The following is a 25,293-nucleotide window of genomic DNA, read 5'->3' as shown; positions in this document are numbered from 1 at the left end:
TAAACATATTTGGCTCTGCATGCTCTCTGTGGCAGCCATTCAACTCCGCTCTTATAGCACATAAGCAGCTACAGAGCCCACGGAAGAGGGTATGCATGGCTCTGTTCCAATAAAACTTTATTTGCAACATCAGTACGTGGGCAGGAGTTTCCTGAGCCCTGATTACAGGATGGGGTAAAGCATAAACATAGAGCACAAACGAAAAGATAGAGATCTGATAACCTTTGAATATTATAAATCACACAAAACCCTTCAGTGTGCAGAAAAGGCAGGTGACTCTTGGGGGAAAAGTCTGCCATAAACAGGATACCTGACAGTTATGCCTTTCTATGTAAAGAGCTATTGCAAATCAACAAGAAAAACTAACAATAAAGCAAATGATGTGCAAATCATTCCACAATGTAATGAGATCCCCAGTGACCATGAAAATTTATTTATCTTTAGTGAGCAAAGAAATACACATTGAAGCAATGATGAGTTCCTATTTATTTATCCTGTAAAGCTGCCCAGATTCTCCAGTGTTGAGAAAGGCCAAGGCATAAGCTAGCATTCCATTGTTAGTAGAAATCTAAATTGATATTTCTTGCTTTCCAGAAAACTCTTTGCTTAAGTAATCTTTGTTTTAAAAAGGAGGGCAGCTGAGCTGACCTCTCACGCCCCAGCTCCCAGGCCTCTGTGTCCTCCGTTGGGACACGCCTGTTGGCCTGGCCCACATTTGTGGGGTTTTTTTCCCAGTCTGGCTGTGCTAGGTCTTTAGTTGTGGCATGGGAAATGTGTGTTTTGTTGTCTGTTTGTTTTTAATTTGAGGCATGTGAACTCTTAGTTACGGCATGTGGGATCTAGTTCCCTGAACAGTGAGAGTGTGGAATTCTAACCACTGGACCACCAGGGAAGTCCCCCAGTTTCCCTTTCCTTACAAGGTCATTGGATTCAGGGCCTACCTTAGTCCTTTCTGACAGCTGCCAAACTTGATTCCATCTGCAAGCACCCTCTTTCAAAAGAACGTCACACATTCATGTGATTGGGGGCTTGGGATGCAGTCAGCCCCCTCCCTCAGGGGGACACTGTCCAGAGCATGGGCCCGCCTTGCCCCGCAGGGCTCTGGCTCTCAACTGCTTTGCCCCCATCAACGACCTCAAAGGGGCTGAGGCCAAGGACTGGCGGTCGGGGAAGCCAGTCCGCGTGGTGCGGAACGTCAAGGGCCGCAAGCACAGCAAGTACGCACCCATCGAGGGCAACCGGTACGACGGCATCTATAAGGTGAGCAGGGCCCCTGTGGCTGCACCCGCCTGCCCCCCTCCATGCTAGCATGATCCCCTCTGACCCCCGCTCCACTCCCTCCATAGGTTGTCAGGTACTGGCCCGAGAAGGGCAAGTCTGGCTTCCTGGTGTGGCGCTTCCTCCTACGTCGAGATGACGTGGAGCCGGGACCCTGGACCAAGGAGGGCAAGGACCGGATCAAGAAGCTGGGGCTGACCATGCAGGTGCGTCCAGGCCAGCACTCGCGGCCAGACCAGAGCCAGCCGGGGGCCCAGGCAGGGAGCGTCTGGCCGGCAGGGCCATGCTTTCCAGGGTTTCTCTCATCCTGGATGATTTCCAGGTTGCGAATGGGTGGTACCTCCCTGGCTTTCCCCTCCTCGTCCTTCACCCAGAGGATGTTGAGGGGGTGGTGGCTCAGGTGTGCACGTGGCTTTGCCTTTCTTTTTTTTTTCCTTAAATGATGTTTTTAAAGATTCATTTATTTGTTATCTTTTGGCTAGGCTGGGTCTTCGTTGCTGCACTCAGGCTTTCTCTAGTTGCAGCAAGTGGTGGCTGCTCTTCTCTCTGATGCCTGGGCTGCTCACGGCATTGGCTTCTCTTGTTGCGGAGCGTGGGCTTTAGGGCGTTCGGACTTCAGTAGTTGCAGCTCCCAGAGTCTAGAGCACAGGCTCAATAGCTGTTGTGCATGGACTATTGCTCTGCAGCACACGGGATCTTCCTGGACCAGGGATTAAACTGGTGTTCCCTGTGTTGGCACCCGAATTCTTAGCCACTGGACCAGTGGGGAAGCCCGAAGGCTTGGCTTTTGTGGTTAGAACTGAGAGCTGGGCTTCCTCACTGGTGCTGTTAGAGGCGCTTACCCGAAATCAGTCTGGAGTCTGATCTCTTCTCTTGGCCAGTCCCCTCCCCCCTCTCTTCTCTTCTCCTCTCCTCTTCCATCTGTCTCTCTCTTTCTATTTTTTTGACTGCACCATGTGGTATGTGGGATCTCTTAGTTCCCTGACCAGGTATGGAACCCTGCAGTGGAAGCAGAGTCCTAACCACTGGACCACCAGGGAAGTCCCCGTCTCTCTTCTTCCTCTCTATCACCCCTTCCTAACCCCAAAGCTGACAAACCAACACAATTGGTCTAAATATATTAATATTAGTAGGTAGTGCATGTGTGCTAAGTCACTTTAGTCACGCCCGACTCTGCGACCCCATGGCCTGTAGCCCCCCAGGCTCCTCTGTCCATGGGATCCTCCAGGCAAGACTACTGGAGTGGGTTGCCATGGCGCTCCTCCAGGGGATCTTCCAACCCAGAGTGGAACCCAGGTCTCTTATGTCTGCTGTGTTGGCAGGCGGGTTCTTAACCACTAGCACCGCCTGGGAAGCCCATAGTAGATGGAGAGAAGTCTAAATGTAAAGATAAGGTGGCTCGCTCCCCTGGACCAACTGCCCACCTCTATGGCTGCAGAATCTTCCTTTTCCAGCAGTTTACCCCATGCCTGGGGAACCCTGCCTTTTTGCACTATAATTATGGTGTTTTCTGTTCCTCACGGTGAGCGGCTTTACAGCTGATATGTCGTAGTGGGGCTATTTCAGGAATCTTAATTGCTGTTGAGAGTCTGATAGCGCCTGCCCCCTGGGGGAGCCACAGAGAGTTGTCTTTTGAAGCAGTGTTTATACCTCAGGGAATTCAGAAGCTGAGGAACTGAGGAGGCAGACAGCTGAGGGTCAGGAACTGTTCAGTGGGAGGAAGATTTTTACTTAGGACTTAAGTCTTCACTGTACGTTCACATTGCTAGAAAAGCTTGAGGGTTTGTTGATGGAACTTTGGAGAATTGGATGTGATTGTAGGTGCCTTAGAGATGGGGTTCTAGAGGCTTCCCTGGCAATCCAGAGGTTACGATTCCGAGCTTCCACTGCGAGGGGTGTGGGTTCAATCCTTGGTCACGGAACTTAGATCCCACATGCCTCTCAGGCCAAACTGAAACAAACAAAAAGGAAGTGGGGTTCTAACAAAGCCTTCTGGGGCTTGGAGGAACGCAAGACCCATCAGAATAGGGTCCTGGAGCTAAGGCCTGGGGCTGGCGGTTAGTAAATGAGATCATCTTGGGAGCCAGCCATGCCCATCATCCCCACGGGGGTTGGGCTGGCTCTTGGCAGCACAGAGCCTGAAATTCTTACTGCCTGGTCCCTGGCTGGAAAAGGTTTGCCTACTTCTTCTCTTAGAAATGGAAAACTGTTAAGACTGTCTTGGGGGAGTTCCCTGGCGGTTCAATGGTTAACATTCTGAGCTCTCACTGCTGAGGGCCCTAGTTTAATCCCTGGTCAGGGAACTAAGATCCCACAAGCCTTGGGGTATGCGGCAAAATAAATAAATTAATAAAGGCTATCTCGGGAATTCCCCAGCATTTCAGTGGTTAGGACTCAGGGCTTTCACTGCTGAGGCCTTGGGTTTAGTCCGTGGTTGGGAAACTTTAAGATCCCCCATGCTGTGTGGGTTTACAGCCTAAACAACAACAGCAACAACACAAGACTTGTCTTTTTTGCTGCCTCTGATGTGGGGATCTCACTCTGCCGCCTCCCCTGCCACCCCCACCCCGAGGCGCAGGCTGTGTGTCTCTGTGTTTGCCACCGTGAGTCTCTGTGCTCAGTCACTGCTCCAGAGTTGGGTCGGTGGAGACCTCTGGGTTGAGGCTGAGTGAGCACGGAGTCTGTCTCTGGGGCTGGACTGGGGAGGGGTGACCGGCCTGTCTTCTCCCACTCGCAGTACCCAGAGGGCTACCTGGAGGCCCTGGCCAGAAAGGAGAAGGAGAACAGCAAGCAGGCAGCCCTGGACAAGGAAGAGGAGGACGGGGAGGAGGGCTTCACATCCCCCAGGAAGGGCAAGCGGAAGAGCAAGTCAGCCGGTGGGTGTTTCTGCAGCCACCCTCATGCCCAGGGGCGGGGGGCCCCCTCCACTCTCCATCCTTACCCCGCCCCCGGCTCTGCCCCAGGAGGTGATGGGTCTTCGCAAGGGACACCTAAGAAGACCAAGGTGGAGCCCTACAGCCTCACCACCCAGCAGAGCAGCCTCATCAAGGAGGACAAGAGCAACATGAAGCTGTGGACCGAGATCCTGAAGTCGCTTAAGGACGGGCCGGTGAGCTCTCCTGCCTGGCCGGGGCCTCTCCTCTTTGTTGTCGTAAGATGGTGATGCCGTGAAATTGACCATCCTCATTCTCTAAACTGCGCAGCTCGGTGGCGTTGAGCACGTTCACATTGTGGTGTAACTATTGCCGCCACCATCTCCAGAGCTTTCTCACCTCCCTAGAGCGAAACTGTCCCTGTGAAACGCTGACTCCCCATCCTCTCCCCCAGGCCCTGGCCCCACCATCTACTTCTTGTCTGTGGATCTGACTCCTCCAGGGACCTCCTGTGAGTGGGATCAGACAGCGTGTGTCCTTTTGGGTCTGGCTCCTCTCTCTGAGCATCACGTTCTCAAGGTCCATCCATGTTGGAACCCTCCTTCCTTTCTAAGGCTGAGTAATATTCCACCACATGAATGGAATTTGCTTACCCGTCGTCTCTCATTAGACACTTGGGGTGCTTCCGGCTTTGGCTGCTGTGAACATGGGTAGGCAGGTGGCTCTAGGGCTCTGCCTTCAGTTCTGTTGGGTATAAACCTAGAAGTGGGATTGCTGGATCCTAGGGTCATTCTGTTTTCAAATTTCCCAGAAACCACCAAACCAGGTCTATTTTTTTCTTTCTTTTTTTTGGTCCTCCTGCCTTGGTGGGTAGAGTGACATTGATGGGTCACTGCAGGCAAGTGTCTTGGGCTTGGTGTCCTCTGTCCTTGCCTGGTGGGGACCACTTCTCCTTGGCTCACAGTCAAGATCAAACCCAAACCCTCCTGAGCCCTGGGCCAGCTGCCTGTTACTGCTGACATCCTCTGCTTCTGGTCTCTTCCTCCCTGTCATCCTGTCTCACAGCCTTCTCTCTCATGGGTTTCTCTGCCCGGAGTACCTTCCCCCACAGCCTTCCTGGCTCAACCTCTTTCCTGTGTGAAATCACTGTGGCTGCCCTAACAAATGAGCCTTTAGGGGTAAAGCCCAGGCCTGGGCAAGTCTGGTCCCTCTGGAGGCTCCTGGGGAGTTTCAACTCCTGACTCTTCCAGCTTCTAGAGTCGCTGCATCCCTGGTTCGTGGCCCTTCCCTTTGTCCTCAAGCCAGCAGCTCAGCATCTTCTGTCTCTCTGCCTCTGACCCTCCCCTTTCTTCTTATAAGGAGCCTGTGATGACACTGGGACCCCTGGGAGTCCGGGGTCACCCCCATCTCAGGGGCCTTAACTTAATCCCTCTTGCCAAGTCCCCTCTGCTCTGTGTGGTGGGGGACAGGTCCGCAGGTCCCAGGATCCAGACGGGAGGTCTCAGGAGGCCTGAGGCTCAGGAGGCTCAGTCCTTCAGGTGTCTCTGTTGGCAGGCCAGCTTCTCCGTGGAGGGCTCTCGGTGGCCCCTGCCCTGTCCTTCCGGGGCAGCCCGCCTCGCTCCCTGCTGTCCCCCAGCACTGCTGTGCTTCTGTCTTCACCTGCCTATCCTCGGTCTTCCCCTCTGGGCCCCAGGCTCCAGGAAAGCAGGTGTTTCTCCGTTTTGCCCCCTGCTGGACCTGGGTGTCTGAGCGGCGGGCAGGTGGTGCTGCATGTCGCAGGACTGGGCTCTGCACCGAGACAGGCACTGATGAGCGTGGTCTTGACCTCGAGCCTGCATGCACTCACCCGGCTCCAGGGCCCCTGTCTTCTGGTCCTCAGACAGGGTCACAGCGACTCCTGTCCTCCCAGGGCAGGGGCAGGAAAATGAGATTCAGGACCTGGGGGCAGGGGCCGAGCAGGGCACCTGGAGGCCTGTCGTGCTTCTTCGTTCTGGGGAACCGAGCCTTTGCCGCACTCACACACCTGCTCTCCCGCTTTCAGAAATTCCTGAGCAAAGTGGAGGAGACGTTCCAGTGCATTTGCTGCCAGGAGCTGGTGTTCCGCCCGATCACGACCGTGTGCCAGCACAACGTGTGCAAGGTGAGGGGGCAGCCGCGGGAGCCGCCGGGGGGTCCCAAAGGGTGCTCTGACCCCTGCTGGGACCCTGTGATGGCCGGCTTCACGCGGACCTCCTGCCCTTTGCCCTTCCGGGGCCTCAGGGTCTGTTTCCCGGGCTGCCTGGCTTACAGTTGCTCTCCCCTCCCCCACCAGCCTTCATCACAGTTGCCCACTGCCCCGCCACCACCCTGAGCCTCCAGCCACACTGGCCCTCTGCTGGGCCCTCTGCAGGCCGGTTTGTGCCTACCTTCCTTGGGGGTCACACGCTGGTCTTCTCCAGCATCTTCCTGCCTGGGGGTCCAGGGTGGAAGAGGATGGGCTGCTGTCCTGCTCCTGCCGTCTAGTCATACTAGATGATTTAAGTGGGCCTCAGGCAGGGCTGGAGAGGCGTGAGGCCCCTATCACCTAGAGGAGCCGGGAGGAAGGCTTCCTGGAGGATGAGGTGGCACTAACCGGCCGCCTGAGAGGGGCCTCGGGGCAGCATCCCGGCACATGGGAGTAGCCAGGGCCTGTCAGGGAATGAGAGCTGGTGAGTGGGGCTGGAGCCTCCAGCCAGCGGTCAGTCCTAGGAGGGAAGTGGTCTCCAGTCTGATGCTTTTGAAAGAGAGATTGGGAAAGGCTGAGATGGGTCCCGGACCAGGGTCTCTCCCCGCTTTGGGGCTGGATCGTTCTCTATCGTGGGGGTGTCCTGGGAGCTGAGCAGCATCCCTGGCCCCACCTCCTTGGTCCCAGGAGCCCCCTGAGCTGGGAAGCACTGGGCTGCATGCACAGCATCCTTGCCATGCCTTCTGGCCAGAGTCAACCTGTAAGAATTTACAGGCAGTGTAGGCAGGCAGCTCAGAAGGGACCGTCCCTGCCACCTGCTCACTCTAGGTCACTGAGCTGTGTCCAGGCATTGGGTCAGTTGTCAGACCAGGAGAGGGACCCTGAGAATGTGGAGCGCTCAGGCAGTGCTCATGTGGCCTGATGGAGGCTGGGAAAGATACCCTCCGGTGCCCCAGGCCACGTGGGGCCCAAGTTCAGAGGCTTGGTGGAGTGGCATAGAAAGCACATCTTTGGGATCAGCTGCCTGTGTTTGACCTCCAACTCTCTCCTTTCTGGCTGTGTGACTCTAAAAAGCCCCAGATCTTTCCTGTCTTCTCAAACTGAAACCCTGTCCCCGTTAAACACTGACTCCCAGCCCCTGACCCCACCCTCTACTGATACTTACTGTCTCTGTGGATCTGACTCCTCCAGGGAACTCCTGTGAGTGGCATCAGACAGGGTGTGTCCTCTTAGGTCTGGCTTCTCTCCCATAGCATCAGGTTCAGGGCTTGCCCATGTGGTCCCGTGGGTGAGTCACCTTCCGTGTGAAGGCTAAGTCGCCCTGCAGCATGCAGATGGCCCACACTGTGTTGATCCATCACCTGTGAGTGAGCTCTAGGTGTTTCCACCTCTTGGCCACCGTACAGCTCAAAGTGGTCCAGCACCTGATTTTGAACCCGAGTCAGTGCATTGAGCACAAAGTACTATCTCTTGTGTCTGCGATCAGCTATAGACTTTATACTAGAAAAGAATGCAGGGATTTTTAAATATAGGAAGCAAAAGCCACTGCCCTCCTCCAGTGGCAGCAGGTTTTCACCTGCTTGGCATTGCCCCTCACGCAGCTGCCTTGTGCCATCCTTCAGGTGTGCATAGCTGTGCAGGTGTCTGTGCCCCTGTGGGCATCATCTCCGGGCTGTTCCCCTCATGGGGAGGTCAGCTCTCCAGGGCTCCTCAGGCTTGCAGCTCAGTCTCCACCTGACTCTTCCTCCACACACTGCCTCCCACATTGTTTGGTTGACAGCTGGGTTCAAACCCAGAAGTCTGGCTCAGAATCCAAACTCCATCCTTCCCCCCTTTTCCTTCTGTCTTCTCACTGACACATCTTTACTGAGCCTGTGCTCCATGCTGGGTCCTGTGCTTGGCATGGGAAACATCAGGGAGACACAACCCCTGATCGTGGGGAGCATCTGCTCTGTTAACACACAAGCACATCAGTCCATCAGACAGTTCCAGAAGGAGGAAGGTGCTGTTTTGAAAGCAGACAGGGTGTGGTGAGGCGGGGCCATCCTGATGTTCCAGGGCGCCTTGAGGAAGGGTCCTCTGACCAGGGGACTCCAGCACCAGTGACGAGAGAGCCAGGGTAGACCTGTCAGGTGGTATGACCTCCAGGTGCAGGAGCCTGGCAGCCAGGATGACCTGGGAGTCTCTGTTTTTTTGGCCACAGTGATTGATCAGCTTGTAGGATCTTAGCTCCCTGACCAGAGATCAAACATGGGCCCTTGGGAGTGAGAGCACTGAGTTCTGACCATTGGACCACTGGAAAGTTCAACCTTGGTGTCTTTGATGAGCCTGGGGCAGCCGGGCCGGTCATGGGCTGCCAGCAGTGGAAAATGAGACTGTGGGTCAGGAGGGTCCTCTGGGTGCCTGGTGGTGCCCCAGGGGACCATGGGTGGCCAGGATCACCTCTCACCCGCCCCACTCTCCCACAGGACTGCCTGGACAGGTCCTTCAAGGCCCAGGTGTTCAGCTGCCCGGCCTGTCGCTATGACCTGGGCCGGAGCTACACCATGACCGTGAACCAGCCGCTGCAGGCCGTCCTCACCCAGCTCTTCCCTGGCTATGGCAGCGGGCGGTGATCTTCAAGCACTTCTCGCCAAGTATTTAAAAAAAACCAACAAAAAAAACCATGTTATCAGAGGGGTCCGTGGCCCCCATTTCGTTTTTAGTGGGCTTAACTTAAACATGTAGTTTTTTCCTCCACTCCCTAAAACTGCCTCGTCTTCCCATGTTTTTTTTTTAATCTATGAATTTTTTCAGGAATTTGTATTATGGCTCAAAGGAAGGAACAAAGTTGGACTTCTCAGTGTTTTTATTTTGGTTTTTAACAAAAAGCCTGCAATTTTATCAGCAAAAAAAAAAAAGAAAACACCTAAAACAAAGTTTTTCAAAAAATGGTTTTTCTTCTGAGGATGGGATTAGAAACGAGTTGGTGTGAAGGCTGCTTAAGTTCCCAGGGTTGAGGTCTCAGCCATCCCTGCCACCGACTCGCAAGAAGGCACCGGGCTGCCTAGAACAATCTTTTCAAGGTTGGTAGGTCGGGCCCCCAGAGGTGAAGTTCCATCGCCTAAGACCCAGCCAGGCTGTGGTCCTGGGTGTCACCACACCCAGGTGTTGGCCCCGTATCACCAGCAGGAAACTGTTCCAAGGAAAAGCGGAGAAGTCCCGCTGGGGCCAGTTGAAACCCTCACCTCCAAGCCATCTCCCATCGGGCTGCCTCCGCATCCCCACCGCACACAGAGGCCACGGGCCACCCGAGCAGAAACCTGGGGCCACACCGAAGCTACCTCCACCGGACCCTCCCCTCCATGGGGGCCGACGCTCGGCCCAGCGCCGTCCCAGCCTGACGCCACGGAAGCCACGCCCGGGGCCATGTTCAAGTGCCTTTGGTCCCTCCTTCCTCTTCAACCCAGGGCTCTTTCTCAGCACTGAATTACTGACACTGCCAACCGGATTCTTAAACTGGGGTCCTCCAGTGCCTCCCTGGGGACCCTAGGTGAGCAAGTGGGGACAATCAGGATTTTGTGGATCCTCGAAATAGAATTTTCAACTCACCAATTGGGAATTACAAGAGAGAAACCTTTTAAAATGAATAAACACCTTTTCCAAATGAAATTATTATTTTCTTTTTGTAGTTACTGTATATGTACCAAGGAAGCTAATAACTTTAGGGTTTGGTTGTGTTTTTTTTTTTTTTTTGTCAGGGGGGAGTTTTGTATTTGGGGAATGATTCGTTAATGTTTCTAACTTTACCAAAGTTTGCAGCTTATACCTCAACAGAACAGGGATATTTTTAAGTCACATAACTGCAGACAAACTGGAGCAATACTGTTTTAAAAGTTTCTCTTTTTTTCTTCATTATTAGGTGGTTTAATGTATTAGGAATAAACACCGAAATCCTGTGTAGGCTTTTTTTTTTTTTTTTTTTACAAAGTTCAATATTCTCTGTCCAGGTTTTAGATTCTCAGAATAAATGCCTTTTACAGATGCATTTGGTGGTGTCTTTTGTCTGCAAATTGCCCTGTAGCCTACTAGGCACTTCTGTAACTTGTGACATGTTTTCTCTATCCAGAAAAACCCAGGATGCTAGACAAGTAGCATCATTTCCACTTTGCAGATGCGAAAACAGGCCCAGAAGATCCAAGTGATGGGCAGTGATCCAGAGGGGCCAAACTGGGCCTTCCAGCTTGGAACCAGAGGTCATTTAGTGTCACTAAGGGGGGTGGCACTGTCCCCATTGACACTTGAAGAAACAGAGGCTGTCATGGGACCCCCATGAGAAGACTGGCTCTGCCTTAACTGGGCATCAGCAGCCTGGACCATCAGCTAGGGAACTGCTTTACCCTGGGGGGCCCTCTGCAGGCCTGGGGGGATGGGTGCACGTGGGGCGTGGAGACAGATGACCTGAAACCCCGTTTCCAGTGGGAGTCAAGGGTCCAAGGATGAGGCACATTTTTCAGGTTTTCTCCTGTTTTTGGCTGTGCCTTCATGGCTTGGCTTGCAAGATCTTAGTTCCCCCACCAGAGATTGAATCCTTGCCCCCTGCAATAGAAGGATGGAATCTTAACTACTGGACCAGAGAATTCCCCAACAATGAGGCAAGTTTAACAGTTCCAGGGAAGTTAACAGTGGTGAGTTCTGCAGATGCCAACCTACCACTGACACCTTGTGCTGATGGTTCTATAAATGCCGTGGGTGGATGTAAGAAATAAAGCTCTGCCTCTTCAGGACCTTCAAGTGTGTCCTTGAAAACATCATGCTAAGTAGAAGTGCTAGTGGTGCTCAGCAGTGTCCAACTCTTTGTGACCCTATGGATTATAGTCCCTCAGGCTCTTCTGTCCACGGACTTCTCCAGGCAAGAATACTGGAATCAGTTGCCATGTCCTTCTCCAGGGGATCTAGTTACAAAAGATCATGTAGTTTCTCATTCATATGAAATGCCAAACACAGGGATCTATAGAGACAGAAGGCAGATTTGTGTAGTGATGACAGGATATGGTGAGGGATGGAGGAGGTGGGGAGCTAAAGGGTGCAGGGTTCTTTTGCAGGTGATAAAAATGTCCTAAATTTGGTGATGATTGCAATGCCTGTAAATGCTTTAGAATCCTTTGAATTGTGTGGTATGTGAGTTATATCTCAAGTCAAAGTGTGAACATGAAATAAGAAAGAGGCCCTCCTATGAGGAGCCAAGAAATAATGTCCCCAAGTGGGCTTATGTGTCTGCAGGGGGGCCACACATGGGAACAGGACACACCAAGGTATGTTGTCAAGATTGTAGAATATTTTTTGTTTCTCAAAAGTTAAGAAAGCTGTCACTGTTAGAAGTGAGCAAACCCCATGGACTTCCCTGGTTGATCAGTGGCTAAGACTTCATGCTTCCAGTGCAAGGGAGCTAGATCCCATGTGCTGCAATGAAGACCCAATGTAGCCAATTAAATATTTTAAAAATTTTTATTTAAAAATGTCTAAAAAATGAACAAACCCAAGAAAAGTGTATATGAACTGCTATGCAGAAAATAATTCCAATATTAGGTATATTGGGTTCCTGGTTGACTTTTGGTAGTTTTAATTTTATAGCAGTTTTATTGAGATATATTGCCCATGCCATAACACCCACTTAAAGTATACAGTGGGTTTTAGTATATTTGCACAGTTGTGTAATCATCTCTATCTAGTTCCAGAATTTCATTTCCCCTCAAAGATACCCAGTCCCTATTAGCAGTCATTTCCCACCCCTTCCCCAGCCCCTGGCAACCATCAACACACTTTCTGTCTGCCAGTTTGCCTGTTCTTGATATTTCATGTAATTAAATTCATAAGACAGTTTTTTGTGTCTGGCATCTCACTGAGCATCGTGTTCTCAAGGCCCATCCACACTGTAGCAAGTGTCAGGGCTTCACTCTTCATGGGTGAGTAATACTCCAGTTTGAGACTGGATCATCTTTTAAAGTTTATGTGGTTGCTTTTTTCTTTTTTTAATGTAAATCGTCCTTTTCTCCCTCCACTCCATGCTATAAAATTAATAACCCTTGAAAAAGGCTGAGCACCAAAGAATTGATGCCTTTGAGCTGTGGTGTTGAAGACTCTTGAGAGTCCCTTGGAGTGCACGGAGATCAAACCAGTCAATCCTAAAGGAAATCAACCCTGACTTGACTATTAATTGGAAAGAATATTAATTGGAAGGACTGATGTTGAAGCTGAAGCTCCAGTACTTGGGCCACCTGATGTGAAGAGCTGACTCATTGGAAAAGACCCTGATGCTGGGAAAGATTGAAGGCAGGAGGAGAAGGGGCCGATGGAGGATGAGATGGTTGTATGGCATCACTGATTCCATGGACATGAGTTTGAGCAAGCTCCTGGAGATGGTGAAGGACGTGGAAACCTGTTGTGCTGCAGTCCATGGAGCCACAAAGAGTCGGACATGACTAAGTGACTGAACAACAATAATCCTTTAGAACATTTGTAAATTGAAGATGAAGAAAAAGCCAAAGTATATGATCCTGACCCCAGAGGGTTAATATTTTTAGACTTCATTTGTACATCTGTGTTGGTATGGCAACATTCAACCTCAGAACACCTGAGGGATAGACAGACGGGTTAAATGACTTACCCAAAGACATGGCAAACCCAGGGTACATGCTTGTTTATAGATGTTTCTCTATGTCTTTGTTTTATATACAAATTTAAAGAGTAACATTAGGACAGTAGTGTATGTACTTTCTTGTGCCTGTTGATGGGGCAGCCACTTTATCCAGCACCTAAACAACCACGTGAGCCATTGGCATCAGTTCAGTCGCTCAGTCGTGTCCAACTCTGCGACCCCATGAATCACAGCACGCCAGGCCTCCCTGTCCATCACCAACTCCCGGAGTTCACTCAAACTCATGTGCATCGAGTCGGTGATGCCATCCAGCCATCTCATCCTCTGTTGTCTCCTTCTCCTCCTGCCCCCAATCCCTCCCAGCATCAGAGTCTTATCCAATGAGTCAACTTTCGCATGAGGTGGCCAAAGTACTGGAGTTTCAGCTGTAGCATCAGTCCTTCCAATGAACACCCAGGGCTGATCTCCTTTAGGATGGACTGGTTGGATCTCCTTGCAGTCCCAACGGACTCTCAAGAGTCTTCTCCAACACCACAGCTCAAAAGCATCAATTCTTCGGCGCTCAGGTTTCTTCACAGTCCAACTCTCACATCCATACATGACCACTGGAGAAACCATAGCCTTGACTAGATGGACCTTTGTTGGCAAAGTAATGTCTCTGCTTTTGAATATGCTGTCTAGGTTGGTCATAACTTTCCTTCCAAGGAGTAAGTGTCTTTTAATTTCATGGCTGCAGTCATCATCTGCAGTGATTTTGGAGCCCCCCAAAATAAAGTCTGACACTGTTTCCACTGTTTCCCCATCTATTTGCCATGAAGTGATGGGACCAGATGCCATGATCTTAATTTTCTGAATGTTGAGCCTTAAGCCAACTTTTTCACTCTCCACTTTCACTTTCATCAAGAGGCTTTTTAGTTCCTCTTCACTTTCTGCCATAAGGGTGGTGTCATCTGTGTATCTGAGGTTATTAATATTTTTCCCGGCAATCTTGATTCCAGCTTGTGCTTCTTCCAGCCCAGCATTTCTCATGATGTACTCTCCATATAAGTGAAATAAGCAGGGTGACAATATACAGGCTTGCTGCTGCTACTGCTACTGTGGCTAAGTTGCTTCAGTTGTGTCCAACTCTGTGCGACCCCATAGACGGCAACCCACCAGGCTCCCCCATCCCTGGGATTCTCCAGGCAAGAACACTGGAGTGGGTTGCCATTTCCTTCTCCAATGCATGAAAGTGAAAAGTGAAAGTGAAGCCGCTCAGTCGTGTCTGACTTGGCAACCCTATGGACTGCAGCCTACCAAGCTCCTCTGTCCATGGGATTTTCCAGGCAAGAGTACTGGAGTGGGATGCCATTGCCTTCTCCCCACATAAAAGTCAGTGCATAGCAAATCAGCACAAGTCACATACAGCCTTGATGTACTCCTTTTCCTATCTGGAACCAGTCTGTTGTTTCATGTCCAGTTCTAAGTGTTGCTTCCTGACCTGCATATAGGTTTCTCAAGAGACAGGTCAGGTGGTCTGGTATTCCCATCTGTTGAAGAATTTTCCACAGTTTATTGTGATCCACACAGTCAAAGGCTTTGGCATAGTCAATAAAGCAGAAATAGATGTTTTTCTGGAACTCTCTTGCTTTTCCCATGATCCAGCAGATGTTGGCAATTTGATCTCTGGTTCCTCTGCCTTTTCTAAAACCAGCTTGAACGTCAGGAAGTTCATGGTTCATGTATTGCTGAAGCCTGGCTTGGAGAATTTTGAGCATTACTTTACTAGCGTGTGAGATGAGTGCAATTGTGCGGTAGTTTGAGCATTCTTTGGCATTGCCTTTCTTTGGGATTGGAATGAAAACTGACCTTTTCCAGTTCTGTGGCCACTGCTGAGTTTTCCAAATTTGCTGGCATATTGAGGGCAGCACTTTCACAGCATCATCTTTCAGGATTTGAAATAGCTCAACTATTTCAGATAGTGGAGGAATTCCATCACCTCCACTAGCTTTGTTTGTAGTGATGCTTTCTAAGGCCCACTTGACTTCACATTCCAGGATGTCTTACTTAGTCATAAAAAAGAACCAAATCATGCTGTTTGCAGCAACATGGATGGACATAGAGATTCTCATACTAAGTAAGCCAGACAAAGACAAACAACATGATATCACTTATATGTGAAATCTAAAATATGATACAAATGAAGTTATTTACAAAACAGAAATAGACTCAGATTTAGAAAACAAACTTATGGTTACCAAAGGGGAAAGGTGGTGGAGGAAGGGATAAATCTATATAAAAACTGAATCCCTTTGCTGTACAGCAGAAACTAACACCGTATTTTAAGTTAACTACACTCGAATTGTTTTTAAAAAAAGGAACTTGAGGAAAAATTTAAGTCCCCCTAAGCAAAATTGGAACGCTGACACCTTTTTAGGTACCCTGATTTAAAAAAAATCAGAGTCTGTGAAATTCAAGCACCTGGAATTCACTGTCATATGGGGTAAAAACTCAGTAGGAAAAAAAAAGGACTTCAGGTGGGAGGGGGAGAATCCCTTTAGGATTGTATTTTTGAGCCCCTATTAAGGCTACCAGGTTATATTTCTGTCTTTCCCACAGGTTAGGGAGTTCCTTGGGAGCAGTTACTATTTCCTGTTTTTTAAGTTAAATTTTAACTGCACAAGGGTATATCTGACTATAGCCCCCACGAGGCTACAAAACACCCTAGAGCAGATTAACCTCCTCAGCAGCTACTCTTTTTAAACCAACCTGGATCCCTCCTCTCCCGAAGATTTACTTTTCTAGGTTTGGGGATGGCCTTGTTCTGCGTGGGGCCACAGGCAGGTGGCCCTTAGAAACCACACAGCCATGAGTTGCCCCGCTTTCCTTTCCATAAGACACTGAGTTGTGCACCATCCTGCTGCTGTCCACACGGGTGTAAGGGGGAGTCATTCCTTGACGCGTACTTGTAAATCTACCCCTTTTTAATGGCTACCTAGTTAAAAGTATTCCAAAATTAGTTAATTATCTAATCTACAGGTGGATGTTTAGAGCACAACACTGGAAACAAACGAGTACATAACTGCAGCTGCTGCTGCTGCTGCTGCTAAGTTGCTTCAGGGGTGGCCGACTCTGTGCGACCCCATAAACAGCAGCCCATCAAGCTCCCCCGTCCCTGGGATTCTCAAGGCAAGAACACTGGAGTGGGTTGCCATTTCCTTCTCCAATGCATGAAAGTGAAGAGTGAAAGTGAAGTGGCTAAGTCGTGTCCGACTCTTAACGACCCCATGGACTGCAGCCTACCAGGCTCCTCCGTCCATGGGATTTTCCAGGCAAGAGTTCTGGAGTGGGGTGCCATTGCCTTCTCCGCTAACTGCCGCAGTATCCTTGAACTAGGCAAGCTCCAAACTCCGTAGCCTTTTCAGAGTCCAGGACCTCGGGAAATACAGCGTAGATGCCCTAGCCACGTTATTAGGAAACGTCCAGTTGTCCGATTGACACTCTACCAGATAAAAAGGGGCGTGGCCAGCTACTGCCTGGCATGCAATTAATAACCATCATGATGATGATCGTGCAAACTTTAATTACATGCTCACTTTGCCAAGTCACATCAAACGATTTACCTGTCTCCTCTCACCTGACTTAAACTTTCCAGGAGAGGGGCACACGGTGAGGGATTCTATCGCTCTTGTATCTATTTCACAGGGGAAACGAGGCTCAACGAGGTTACTTCGACCACCGTGAGGCTTGTGGGCCCAGCTGAACTTTGAACTTAAGTCAGGAGGCACCAAAGTCCTCGCCTCTCTTACGTTTTAGGGATCTCGCAGAAGGTCACCTAGCTTTATCTGAAAGCCTTTGCAAAGTTTTGTGGATTGTGACAGAAATGAACTTGGAATTTTTGGGTGGTGGGGGAGAAAGGAGAAATGGAGGCAGAGGCGCTTGCTGTTTGAGTTTTACTTCTCCAGCTCTCAGTGCAAGTTATCTTTGCTATCTCCTGATTGTGCGAATTGGAAAACGTTGAGCCCAGTTTCCGGCTCTGGGTCTCGAACCCCCTCTTCGAAACCTTCAGGCGCGATGCTGATGCTGTGCTGAGTCTCACGTACTCAGCTGCAGCCTGATAACCGGGGCGGGATTCGGGCCGTGATTGGCACCCGTCCCTGCCAGTCCGCGCCTGAGGCTGATCCTGTAAGCCAATATTCTCTTGCCCCCTTGCGGTCGTTGGGCGGTCCGAGGCGCCCTTGTCAATCCGAGCCCTAGCGCCGTCGGGTTGGTTGCAGCCTCTTAGCTGGCGTGCGCAGCCTGCAATGAGAACCGAGCCGGTCACCGGGCACGTGGGTAGGCGCCGGCGTGTCCCCAGCGGCCGGCCAATGGCGAGGCGAGGCCGGTGGCTGCGCCCGCCCAATCGAGGGGAGCAGGGGGCGGGCCGTGCAGTGTTGATGGGCCCGGTGGAGGGGAGGGGCGGAGCTGTCAGCGACAGCCAATAGGCGTGCGGGCGTGGGCTCGGGGGCCAATAGTAGCCGGGGCGGAGCTGGCGCGCGGCCTTATAAGCCCCGCCCGGGGCGCTCGCGGAGGGCTCGGCCGCCAGCGACCGAGCGGGGCCCGGCCCGAGTGGGGCCTGGGGGTGCGACGCCGAGGGCGGGGGAGCGCGCGCCGCTGCTCCGGACCGAGCCGCGCGCGCCGCCTCAGGTGAGCCCGCGGGGAGGCGGCCGCCGCGTCCGAGCGCGGCCCCCACCGTCGCCGCCGCCCCCGCGCTGCGCCCGGGGCTGCGGGCGGGCGGGCGGGCGGGCGCCCGGGACTCGAGGCCCAGGCCTCGGGCGCGGCCTGCTCGGGCCGCGGTCGCCGCGCTTTGTCCGGGCCCGCGAGGCGGTTGGGGGCGTTAACCGCCCGGCCCTGGGCGCCCGCCCGGCCTCGGGCGGGGGCGGTGCGGCTGGACAATGGCGGGGCCAGGGGCGGGAGGCGGGGGCGCCCTCCCGGGGTCGGGGGCGTGCGGGGGCTGGGCCGGGGCGTCCCTGCCGACCCCGCACAAAAGATGACAGCGTGGGTGGCCCGGCCCGGCTGGCCCTGCTTGGCGAGGCCCTCCTCTTCCATTATTCACAAGAATCCTAATATAATAATTAAAAAAAATAAAGAGACAGAGATCCCAGGCCCTGGGATCAACCCGCCTGCATTTCCGGCCCTTTGGGAACCGGTGGGGTAAACGGGGCGCTTCCCAGTGGTGTCCCCCGAAATGTCCATCATTGCATCCCACCATACTGCCCGAGTCAATCCGCGGTGCCATCGCGGCTTCCAAACTCGCACCCCATTTCCCTGAGCCTCCCCTAAAATAAGCATGCAGTCTGGATTTCTCATTAAAAAAAATGTATCCACTTGCTATGCACAGAACAGTTTCCAGACGCGTTCCCCTAGGGCCTACCCATCTCTGCCCGATCGCCATCTCAAAGCCCCCCTTCTCTGTAGAGGTAAATCCTGGAGTCGCTCCCACGGGGACCCCCTGGGCTGCCCTTTGCCGCCGCTTGGGAGCTGGGGGACGGATTCCTGCCCAAAGGGACCTGCCCCAGATCTTCCAGGGCCTGGGTCTCCACCCAGTGGGCGCGATGACACCAGGCAGAATGGTGTGCAGGTCCACGGGGGCCAAAGTGGAAGGTTCTACCAAGGATTTTTTTTCCCCCGGGAGCGGGGGAGACGTGGACTGCGCCCTGGCGTGTCCCCTCTGTTTGGTCCTGGAGGATCTCTTGTTTTAATAATTCAGGTGCACCTGGGAACTGTTTCCCCAGTTATGAAACTAGTGAGAAGGTTCTGTTAAGTGGAGCCGAACGAGCCTGTTAAGACGTAGTGTGTGTCCTTTTCCATGTGTTTCTGTCCGCGGCATCGATTCAGAAGCTCCTTCGGGTCCCACTGGGAGCCAGCACTGTCTTAGGGTCGGAGGTTACTCTCCCTAGACCTCCGCAGTCATTCCTCCAAATGTCCCCAGGCTGGAGGAAAGCCCTAAGAGGGGCTCATTACAAGAGTCCTCTGGGCTTTGCTGGCTGCCTTGCAAGAGCTGATGGCTCCCCTAATTCTGAAATAATAGCTTCCTTATGAGGCGTCGGGAGGGTTTGTCAACTCCTGGGTCAGCCTTTCCTCGCCACCCTTGCAGAAGCAGTGGGCAGCCTCTTTTCCTCCCGCAGTTTGCTCTTTGGAACACCGAAAGGATGGAGTGTAAGAATCTGGAGTCAACTTGCGATGATCTGAGGGGAGGGGTTCTGAAACTCGCCGGCCCTCTTTCCGTGTTTCTGATTGGACGCTTGGCAAACGTTGGCGCTCCCCTCTGGTGCAGTGGGCACCTCCACGGTCAGACTGCCCCGCCCCGGGGGGGGGGTCACTGAGGGGAGGTCACCCCGAGGGGAGCGGAGGTGCAGTTGGAGAAATGCTCCCAGGTTTCGCAGCGATTCAAGCAGATAACTGTGTCACGCGCTGCGTGTGTGCATGTGTGTGCGTGTGTGTGCGAGCGAGTGTGCGTGTAGCTACTGAGATGATAGGTATACAGGTCTTACTAACAATTGGTTTTCTCACCTTTTCTAATTCTTGCCTCTCTGGGGAGTGGGCCGCTAAGGAGGTGTTAAGAGCTTAAAGGTACAGGCTAATCGGTCATTCGGGACCCCGCCCTCCCTTTGTTGTACTTTTCTGTCTCCTGGTGGAGACTAGTCCCCAGTCCCTCTGGGGTGATGTTGGGGGCCCTCCATGCCCCTCTCTCCCAGGCTGGCCTCTCTGCTGTACTTGACCTCGAATTTCCCCACCTCCTATGCATTTTTTTTGCCCCTGCCCTCCTGTGCCCTGCCTCTTCCTGGCCCATCAGAACCTCAGCTCCAGGGAACCCATCTGTTCCTTGGTTCCATCTGACACTCACCTGGCCTGGGCACGTTGTGTTTTGAGCTCTGGGGCAGGTTGCTTGGGTCCCTAACTTCAGGGGGTGCTGGGTCTGGAGGGAGAATATGCCGAGGTGTGGGCATACTGCCCACCGCCAGCCCCCCACCCCCTCACTGGCTCAGGGAGTGGGCATGACAGGCTGAGGGGGTGAGGGCTGATATATGGTCCAACGACCATTTCTGGGTGACTCTCTTCTGGGGATCCGGAAGTGTGTGGGGGGTGGCAGGTTCAGAGTTGTGAGACCTTGCACAGGTCACTTGCTCAAGAGCAAAGCTGAGGGGGTGGTCACCCAACCTTCCCAAACCTCCTGGTCAGGGCTGGTGGGTGGGGTGGATAACAAACTGTGGGCAGACGGCAGGGCTGTGAGGCCCCCACCCTTGCATCTCCCCCTGGGAGCCCCTGGCTGCGCTCCAGAGACCTGCTCGCAGGCTCGGCGCAGCCTTACCATCAGAGCTCTGACCCATCAGAGGGCTTGACCCTGGACTCTATTCTGATTTGTGTTCTCTCTGGTGTTCCTGGATTCCTGCCCTGATCTCCATTGCCCAGAGTCTGAAAGACCTGGGCCCTCCTCTGGGGCAGGCCCCTTCATGACTCTGGGCCTGGCTTTCCTCATCTGTAAGATGGGTATAGTAAGAGCCCGTGCCAGGGATCACAGGGGATGCGAGTCAGGGAAGGGCTTCACAGGGCGCCAGGGTGCTCTGTGCTCTGAACCCAGCTCTGGTTTCTCACTGCCCCCAGGCCCCTCCCTGCCCTGCCATGCCCGCGCTCAGGACTCGGTTCTCTTGTGGGAGGTTTGCTGTCCTGGACACTGGGTTATTGAGCTGCATCCCTGGCCCCCATCCTGGTGCTACCAGTACTCCCTCCCAGTTGTGACAACCACAGACGTCCCCAAACGTGGGCAAGTGCCCTCTAGGGGGCGCTGTTGCCCCCCCAGTGACCCCCTCTCACTTACTCTTTACCCTCACAACAGCTTGATATATATAAAATATTTAACCTTGACCCTGATCAACCTCAAGTTCTGAGTCCCTTTGTCTGCTTCTTCCCTGCCCCCTTCCAAAAAAGAGGCGCTCCTATTTGCAAAGTGTGTCCCTCCCACACTCTGCCAGCTCTCCCCCTGGAGGAGAGGAGCTCGCCTGCAGATGCACCCAGCAGGGGGCTGGCCAGGTGTGAAGTGGGGGTCTCCCGACCCCCACAGGGCCCCCACCCAGGCTTCCACCCACTCCTGGGGTCTGGAAGTGTGTGGGAGGGGCCAGGTTTAGAGCTGCGTGGCCCCTGCCTGTCTGTTGGCTCTGGCCGTTTTCTTCAGGTCGGCTCTGAGGTGAGTCAGTGCTATCGTCTCTCTTCCTGAGGGTGGTGCCTGTGGCTGTGGGACTGTTACTGTGCCCACTGCAGGTGCTCTCTGCACAGTGCACTGGACGGCCACACTTACTCACAAAGCTCTGTGCCGCTCAAGGCCCGAGGGAATCCGTGAATCGACCGTGTGGTTGGAGGGATTGGTTTTGAGTTTACTCCCGGCTTTGATGTGTTCAGGGAGTTTCTCATGGGCTGGACAAGGCGTCCCAACTAGTCTGTCAATTCCTACTCCGGCTCCCTCGAAGGGCTTTTAGAAACTTGAAAAACCATCTTTCTTTGCTCAGGACCCTCCAGGGGCTTCTTGTTGTCCTTGGAAAAAATTGCAGACCCTCTGAGGGGCCCTCCACTTCCCACCCAGCCCCCATGCCTGCTCCTTTCAGTTGAAACCACCTTAACTACCTTCTCTTCCTGCCTCAGGGCCTTTACACTTGCTGTTCCCTCTGCTAGGATGCTGTTCCCTCAGGTCTCTACCCAGCTGGCTCCTGGTCATTCAGGACTCAGAGAGGCCATCCTTGACCCCGCTGCCCAAGTTCACCCTTTTGTCCACCTTTCTCTCCGTCCTGCCATTCCTTCTTTGTATTCAGCACTACCAGAGATGCACATCCGTCTGTTCACATATTTACTGTCTGTCTCATCCAGTAGAGCCTAAGCTTTTCCTGTAAAGGGCTAGAGAGTAATGATTTTCAGCCTTGCAGGCTGGACAGTCTCCATTCTGACTGCTCCTGTCTGCCCTTGTAATACAAAGTACAGAAACCAGTGATTGCGGCTTTGTTCCAATAAAACTTTATTTGTGGTCACGGAAATGTGAATTTCACGTACATTTCACATATGATGACCTATCTTTCTTCTGTTGATCCTGCCACCCACCCAACCATTAAAAGGCATACAGAAACGGGAGGTGGGTTGGATTTGATCTGTGGGCCATAGGTTGGGCGCACCCACAGTAGGATGCGAGGTCCCCACTGTGGGGACGACATCTGTCTTGGTTGCCGTGTGTACCCCCAGCATCTTGGACAGTTCCTGCCCACAGTGGGTGGTGTTCAGTAAACATTAATTTGTTGGATGAATAAGTTTCCATCTTTCCTATAACAAAGTATAGTTGTACTTTATATGTTAAAAATGGGTCTTGGGTTGTTTTGAGAAAATTTAAAGAGCAGGGAATATAAGAAAATGTTCTGGCCCCATCCACCAAAACAATCTCAAAATTCAGAAGAGTAGATGTAGGGACTTCCCTGGTGGTCCAGTGGTTAGGGCTCCAAGCTTCTGCTGCAGGGGCTGCAGGTATGACCCCTGGTCAGGGAACTAAGATCCCGCATGCTGCAAGGCACAACCAAAAAAAAAAAACTGGATGTAAACAAAGGCAAAAATTAATATTTCATGGTTGGCCTTGTCGACCTCTCCAGAGTGTCACCTTTCTTTTGCAGCCCCGCAGCAGAAGATTGGGAAGGAGCGTACTCAGCCTAAGCTGTCTGTTTTGATCCGGCAGAGGCTGAGGGTTTAAAAGAAGGATGCTCTTTCCCAATCATTTTGTTTTGTAAGCATCAGACCCACCCTCCTTTGGCCTTCCGTGATGGCTCAGTGGTGGAATCTGACTGCAGTGCAGGAGATGTTGGAGATGTGGCTTTGATCCCTGGGTTGGGAAAATCCCCTGGAGGAGATCATGGCAACCCACTCCAGTATTTTTGCCTGGAGAATCCCAGGGACAGAGAAGCCTGCTGGACTACAGTCCACAAAGTTGCAAAGAGTCAGACGCAACTGAACCGACAGCACACCACAGACATGACCCAACCTCTTTACCAACATCATGCCCCTTCAGAAAGGACAGCGTGGTCCTAGGTTGCAGCCACCCAGCTGCCCGCCTGCCTGGGGACGCTTGTGGGTGTGAGAATTGAGCTTTGTGGGGTGAGTAGAAGAGGGATGGCTGTGGAGAAGAATTGAGTCGGTTAGTGCCCATGGCCTTGCTCCCCCACCACGACTTTTGGGAGCGGAGACAGGCTGACGGGTGATTTCCAAGCTGGGCAGATCATTAGCGGCTTAGATCTGGGTCTGTCCCAGGAGTGTTCTGACTTGTCAAGGAAGCATACTGTTAATTTACGGTCATGGCTTCTCCAGCTGATTGAAGTAAACAACCTGGAGAGTGTTGCTCAGAAATTCTTTGCTTCCCAAAGTTGCTTTTTAAATTTTTTTGCTGGTCTGTGTCTCTCTCTGCCCCTCCGCCATCTCCTTCTTCCTTCTTCCTTCCCGCCTCTTTTCTTTTCCTGTGGCTCCCGTGGCCCCAAGGGCATTGATGAAAAGTTTGCCATGCTGTCTTTGCCTCGAGGGCGGCCTGTGGTTCTCGCAGTGGTCAAGCAAGATCTCTCTGAGCCTTGTGTGTGTTTGTTTAGTGGACAAAGAATAAGAATCAGAAAGCGAGGCTCTGAATGGGTCTCTGGTTGTAGCACGGAGCCAGAGGTAATGTGTTTGGCCCCAGCTGCCAGGACTGGTGATTGGCGCTCCAGGTCTCAGGCAAGCCTGGAGGGTGATCTGTGAAGAGGCGATCTGGGGGTAGGCAGGCAGGGTTTGTCCCCAGACCCACTTCCTTTCTGTGTTTGCCATTGGGCCCAAGCGAGGGCTGCTCCTGGGCAGGTAGGCGTGGAGGTGGGCCCATTTTCATGGTTTTGTGGCTGCTGGCCCTGGTCTCAGGGGAGAGAACGTTGAGAGGAGTGATTTGCAGAGGATGAGCTGGCAGGGGACCTGGAATGGTGCTTTGTGCAGAAGGAAAGCAGGGATCCGGGGGGCCTCCTTTGAGCAGGAGCCAGCCCGAAGCAGCCGGTGGGCTCTTGAGTGGGCTGGAGAGGGGCTGTATGCACGGCCAGAGCTCAGGACCCTGGCCTGTCTGGGCAACCTGTCTGGCGAGGCGGCAGCCTGGGAGCTGCCCCCAGGGTGTCTGGAGGACCCTGGCTGGGCAGCTGGACCGGGACCTGCTCCTTGCATCTTCAGACCCCTGCTCTTCACCCATCTGTCCTTTACAACCCCCTCCAGCAGAAAAGTCGGCCTCCGCCAGTCGGCTCCCTACCCTGCATGGATCTGATTATCTCGGTCACGAGTCAGGAGTGAGCCTTGCTGGTCTCCAGCTTGCGTGTGAGCAAAGACCCTGGAGCTGAAACTCCTGATTCACTGCTCTGCTCCAGCTCCTTTCCCCAAAGAAGAGGAGGGAGCGGTGAGGAAAGAGAGCTCGGACACCCTCCTGGGAAGGGAGGCGTCTCGTCTCTTGGCCTCCTGGCTGCTTCACCCGTGGCCTGAGCCCAAGCTGAGCTGGAAACCGAGGGGCAGCGTCGTTCTGGAGAAATGGGCTTCTCTGCACGTCTAGACCCCCAGACCGGGCCCCATGGAAGGAAGGGTGGTCGGAAGTCCGGTAGACAAGCTTTGGGGGGGGCGGGTGCAGGTGGGTCTAGGTTGACTGGGGTGGGGAGCGGGGCCCTAGTGGCCTCTGCAAATATCCAGCCATGCTGTTCTTCAACCTCGAGGTGAAGACACAAAATCAGACCCCGCAGCAGCCCTTTCACATGGTCTTAGCCTGGTGGTCAGCAGCTTGGTTTCTCGATCCGACAGACGTGACTCTATCAGCAGACGCGCAGCCATCGGGCGTGCGCTGAGCCTGGGTCCATCTGCGTATTTGCTGTCAGCCAGCCGGTGGTCCAGTCGGTGCTCGTGGCCAGGTGAACTGCATCTCTCTCCTGCCCACGGGGGCCAGGGCCCGCAGCGGGAGCCTGGAGCCGGGCTCTCGGGGGCATCGGGGACAGCAGGGACTGGGGATGCGGAGTGGCTGAGACAGACGCAGACGGAGCACAGGGCCGGGGTGGCATATGCTGCTAGGGTGGCGGCCAGCGGGCGGCAGCAGAGTTGCCACCTGGGCTGAGCCTTGTTATTATGGGCGAAGTGGCACCAGGCGGAGGATTTGGAGCGGGCACTCGGGGCTCTGCCTGGGAGACCCGCTGGAGGAGGCCAGGGAAGGAGGGAGCCCTCCAGCCCCTTAGGCGTCTCTGGGGACTCCCCATGCCAGGCTCCAAAGGTTAGGGGCAGAG

General features: G+C 53.1%; 1 protein-coding gene across 2 annotated transcripts in view; it reads left to right on the top strand.

Moving 5' to 3' along the window:
- UHRF1 (ubiquitin like with PHD and ring finger domains 1) overlaps positions 1-10,281 on the top strand; it is a 33,821-nt gene extending 23,540 nt beyond the window's left edge. The window contains exons 11-16 of one of the 2 annotated variants that reach the window (XM_068980184.1): positions 1,098-1,260; positions 1,347-1,484; positions 4,016-4,154; positions 4,242-4,387; positions 6,193-6,291; positions 8,823-10,281. In XM_068980184.1, coding sequence (XP_068836285.1) covers positions 1,098-1,260; positions 1,347-1,484; positions 4,016-4,154; positions 4,242-4,387; positions 6,193-6,291; positions 8,823-8,969 — 832 coding nt within the window. In that variant the 3' untranslated portion in view covers positions 8,970-10,281. Of the gene's footprint in view, positions 1-1,097; positions 1,261-1,346; positions 1,485-4,015; positions 4,155-4,241; positions 4,396-6,179; positions 6,292-8,822 lie in introns of both variants that reach the window. The other variant, XM_068980183.1, reaches the window with a different exon arrangement.
- Positions 10,282-25,293: the final 15,012 nt, after the last annotated feature.

The sequence above is a fragment of the Capricornis sumatraensis genome, chromosome 9, assembly GCF_032405125.1.
Source record: "Capricornis sumatraensis isolate serow.1 chromosome 9, serow.2, whole genome shotgun sequence".
In the NCBI taxonomy this organism is placed as follows: Eukaryota; Metazoa; Chordata; class Mammalia; order Artiodactyla; family Bovidae; genus Capricornis; species Capricornis sumatraensis.
Note: the sequence above shows the minus strand (reverse complement) of the source record. Positions and strands in the feature narration are given on the sequence as shown.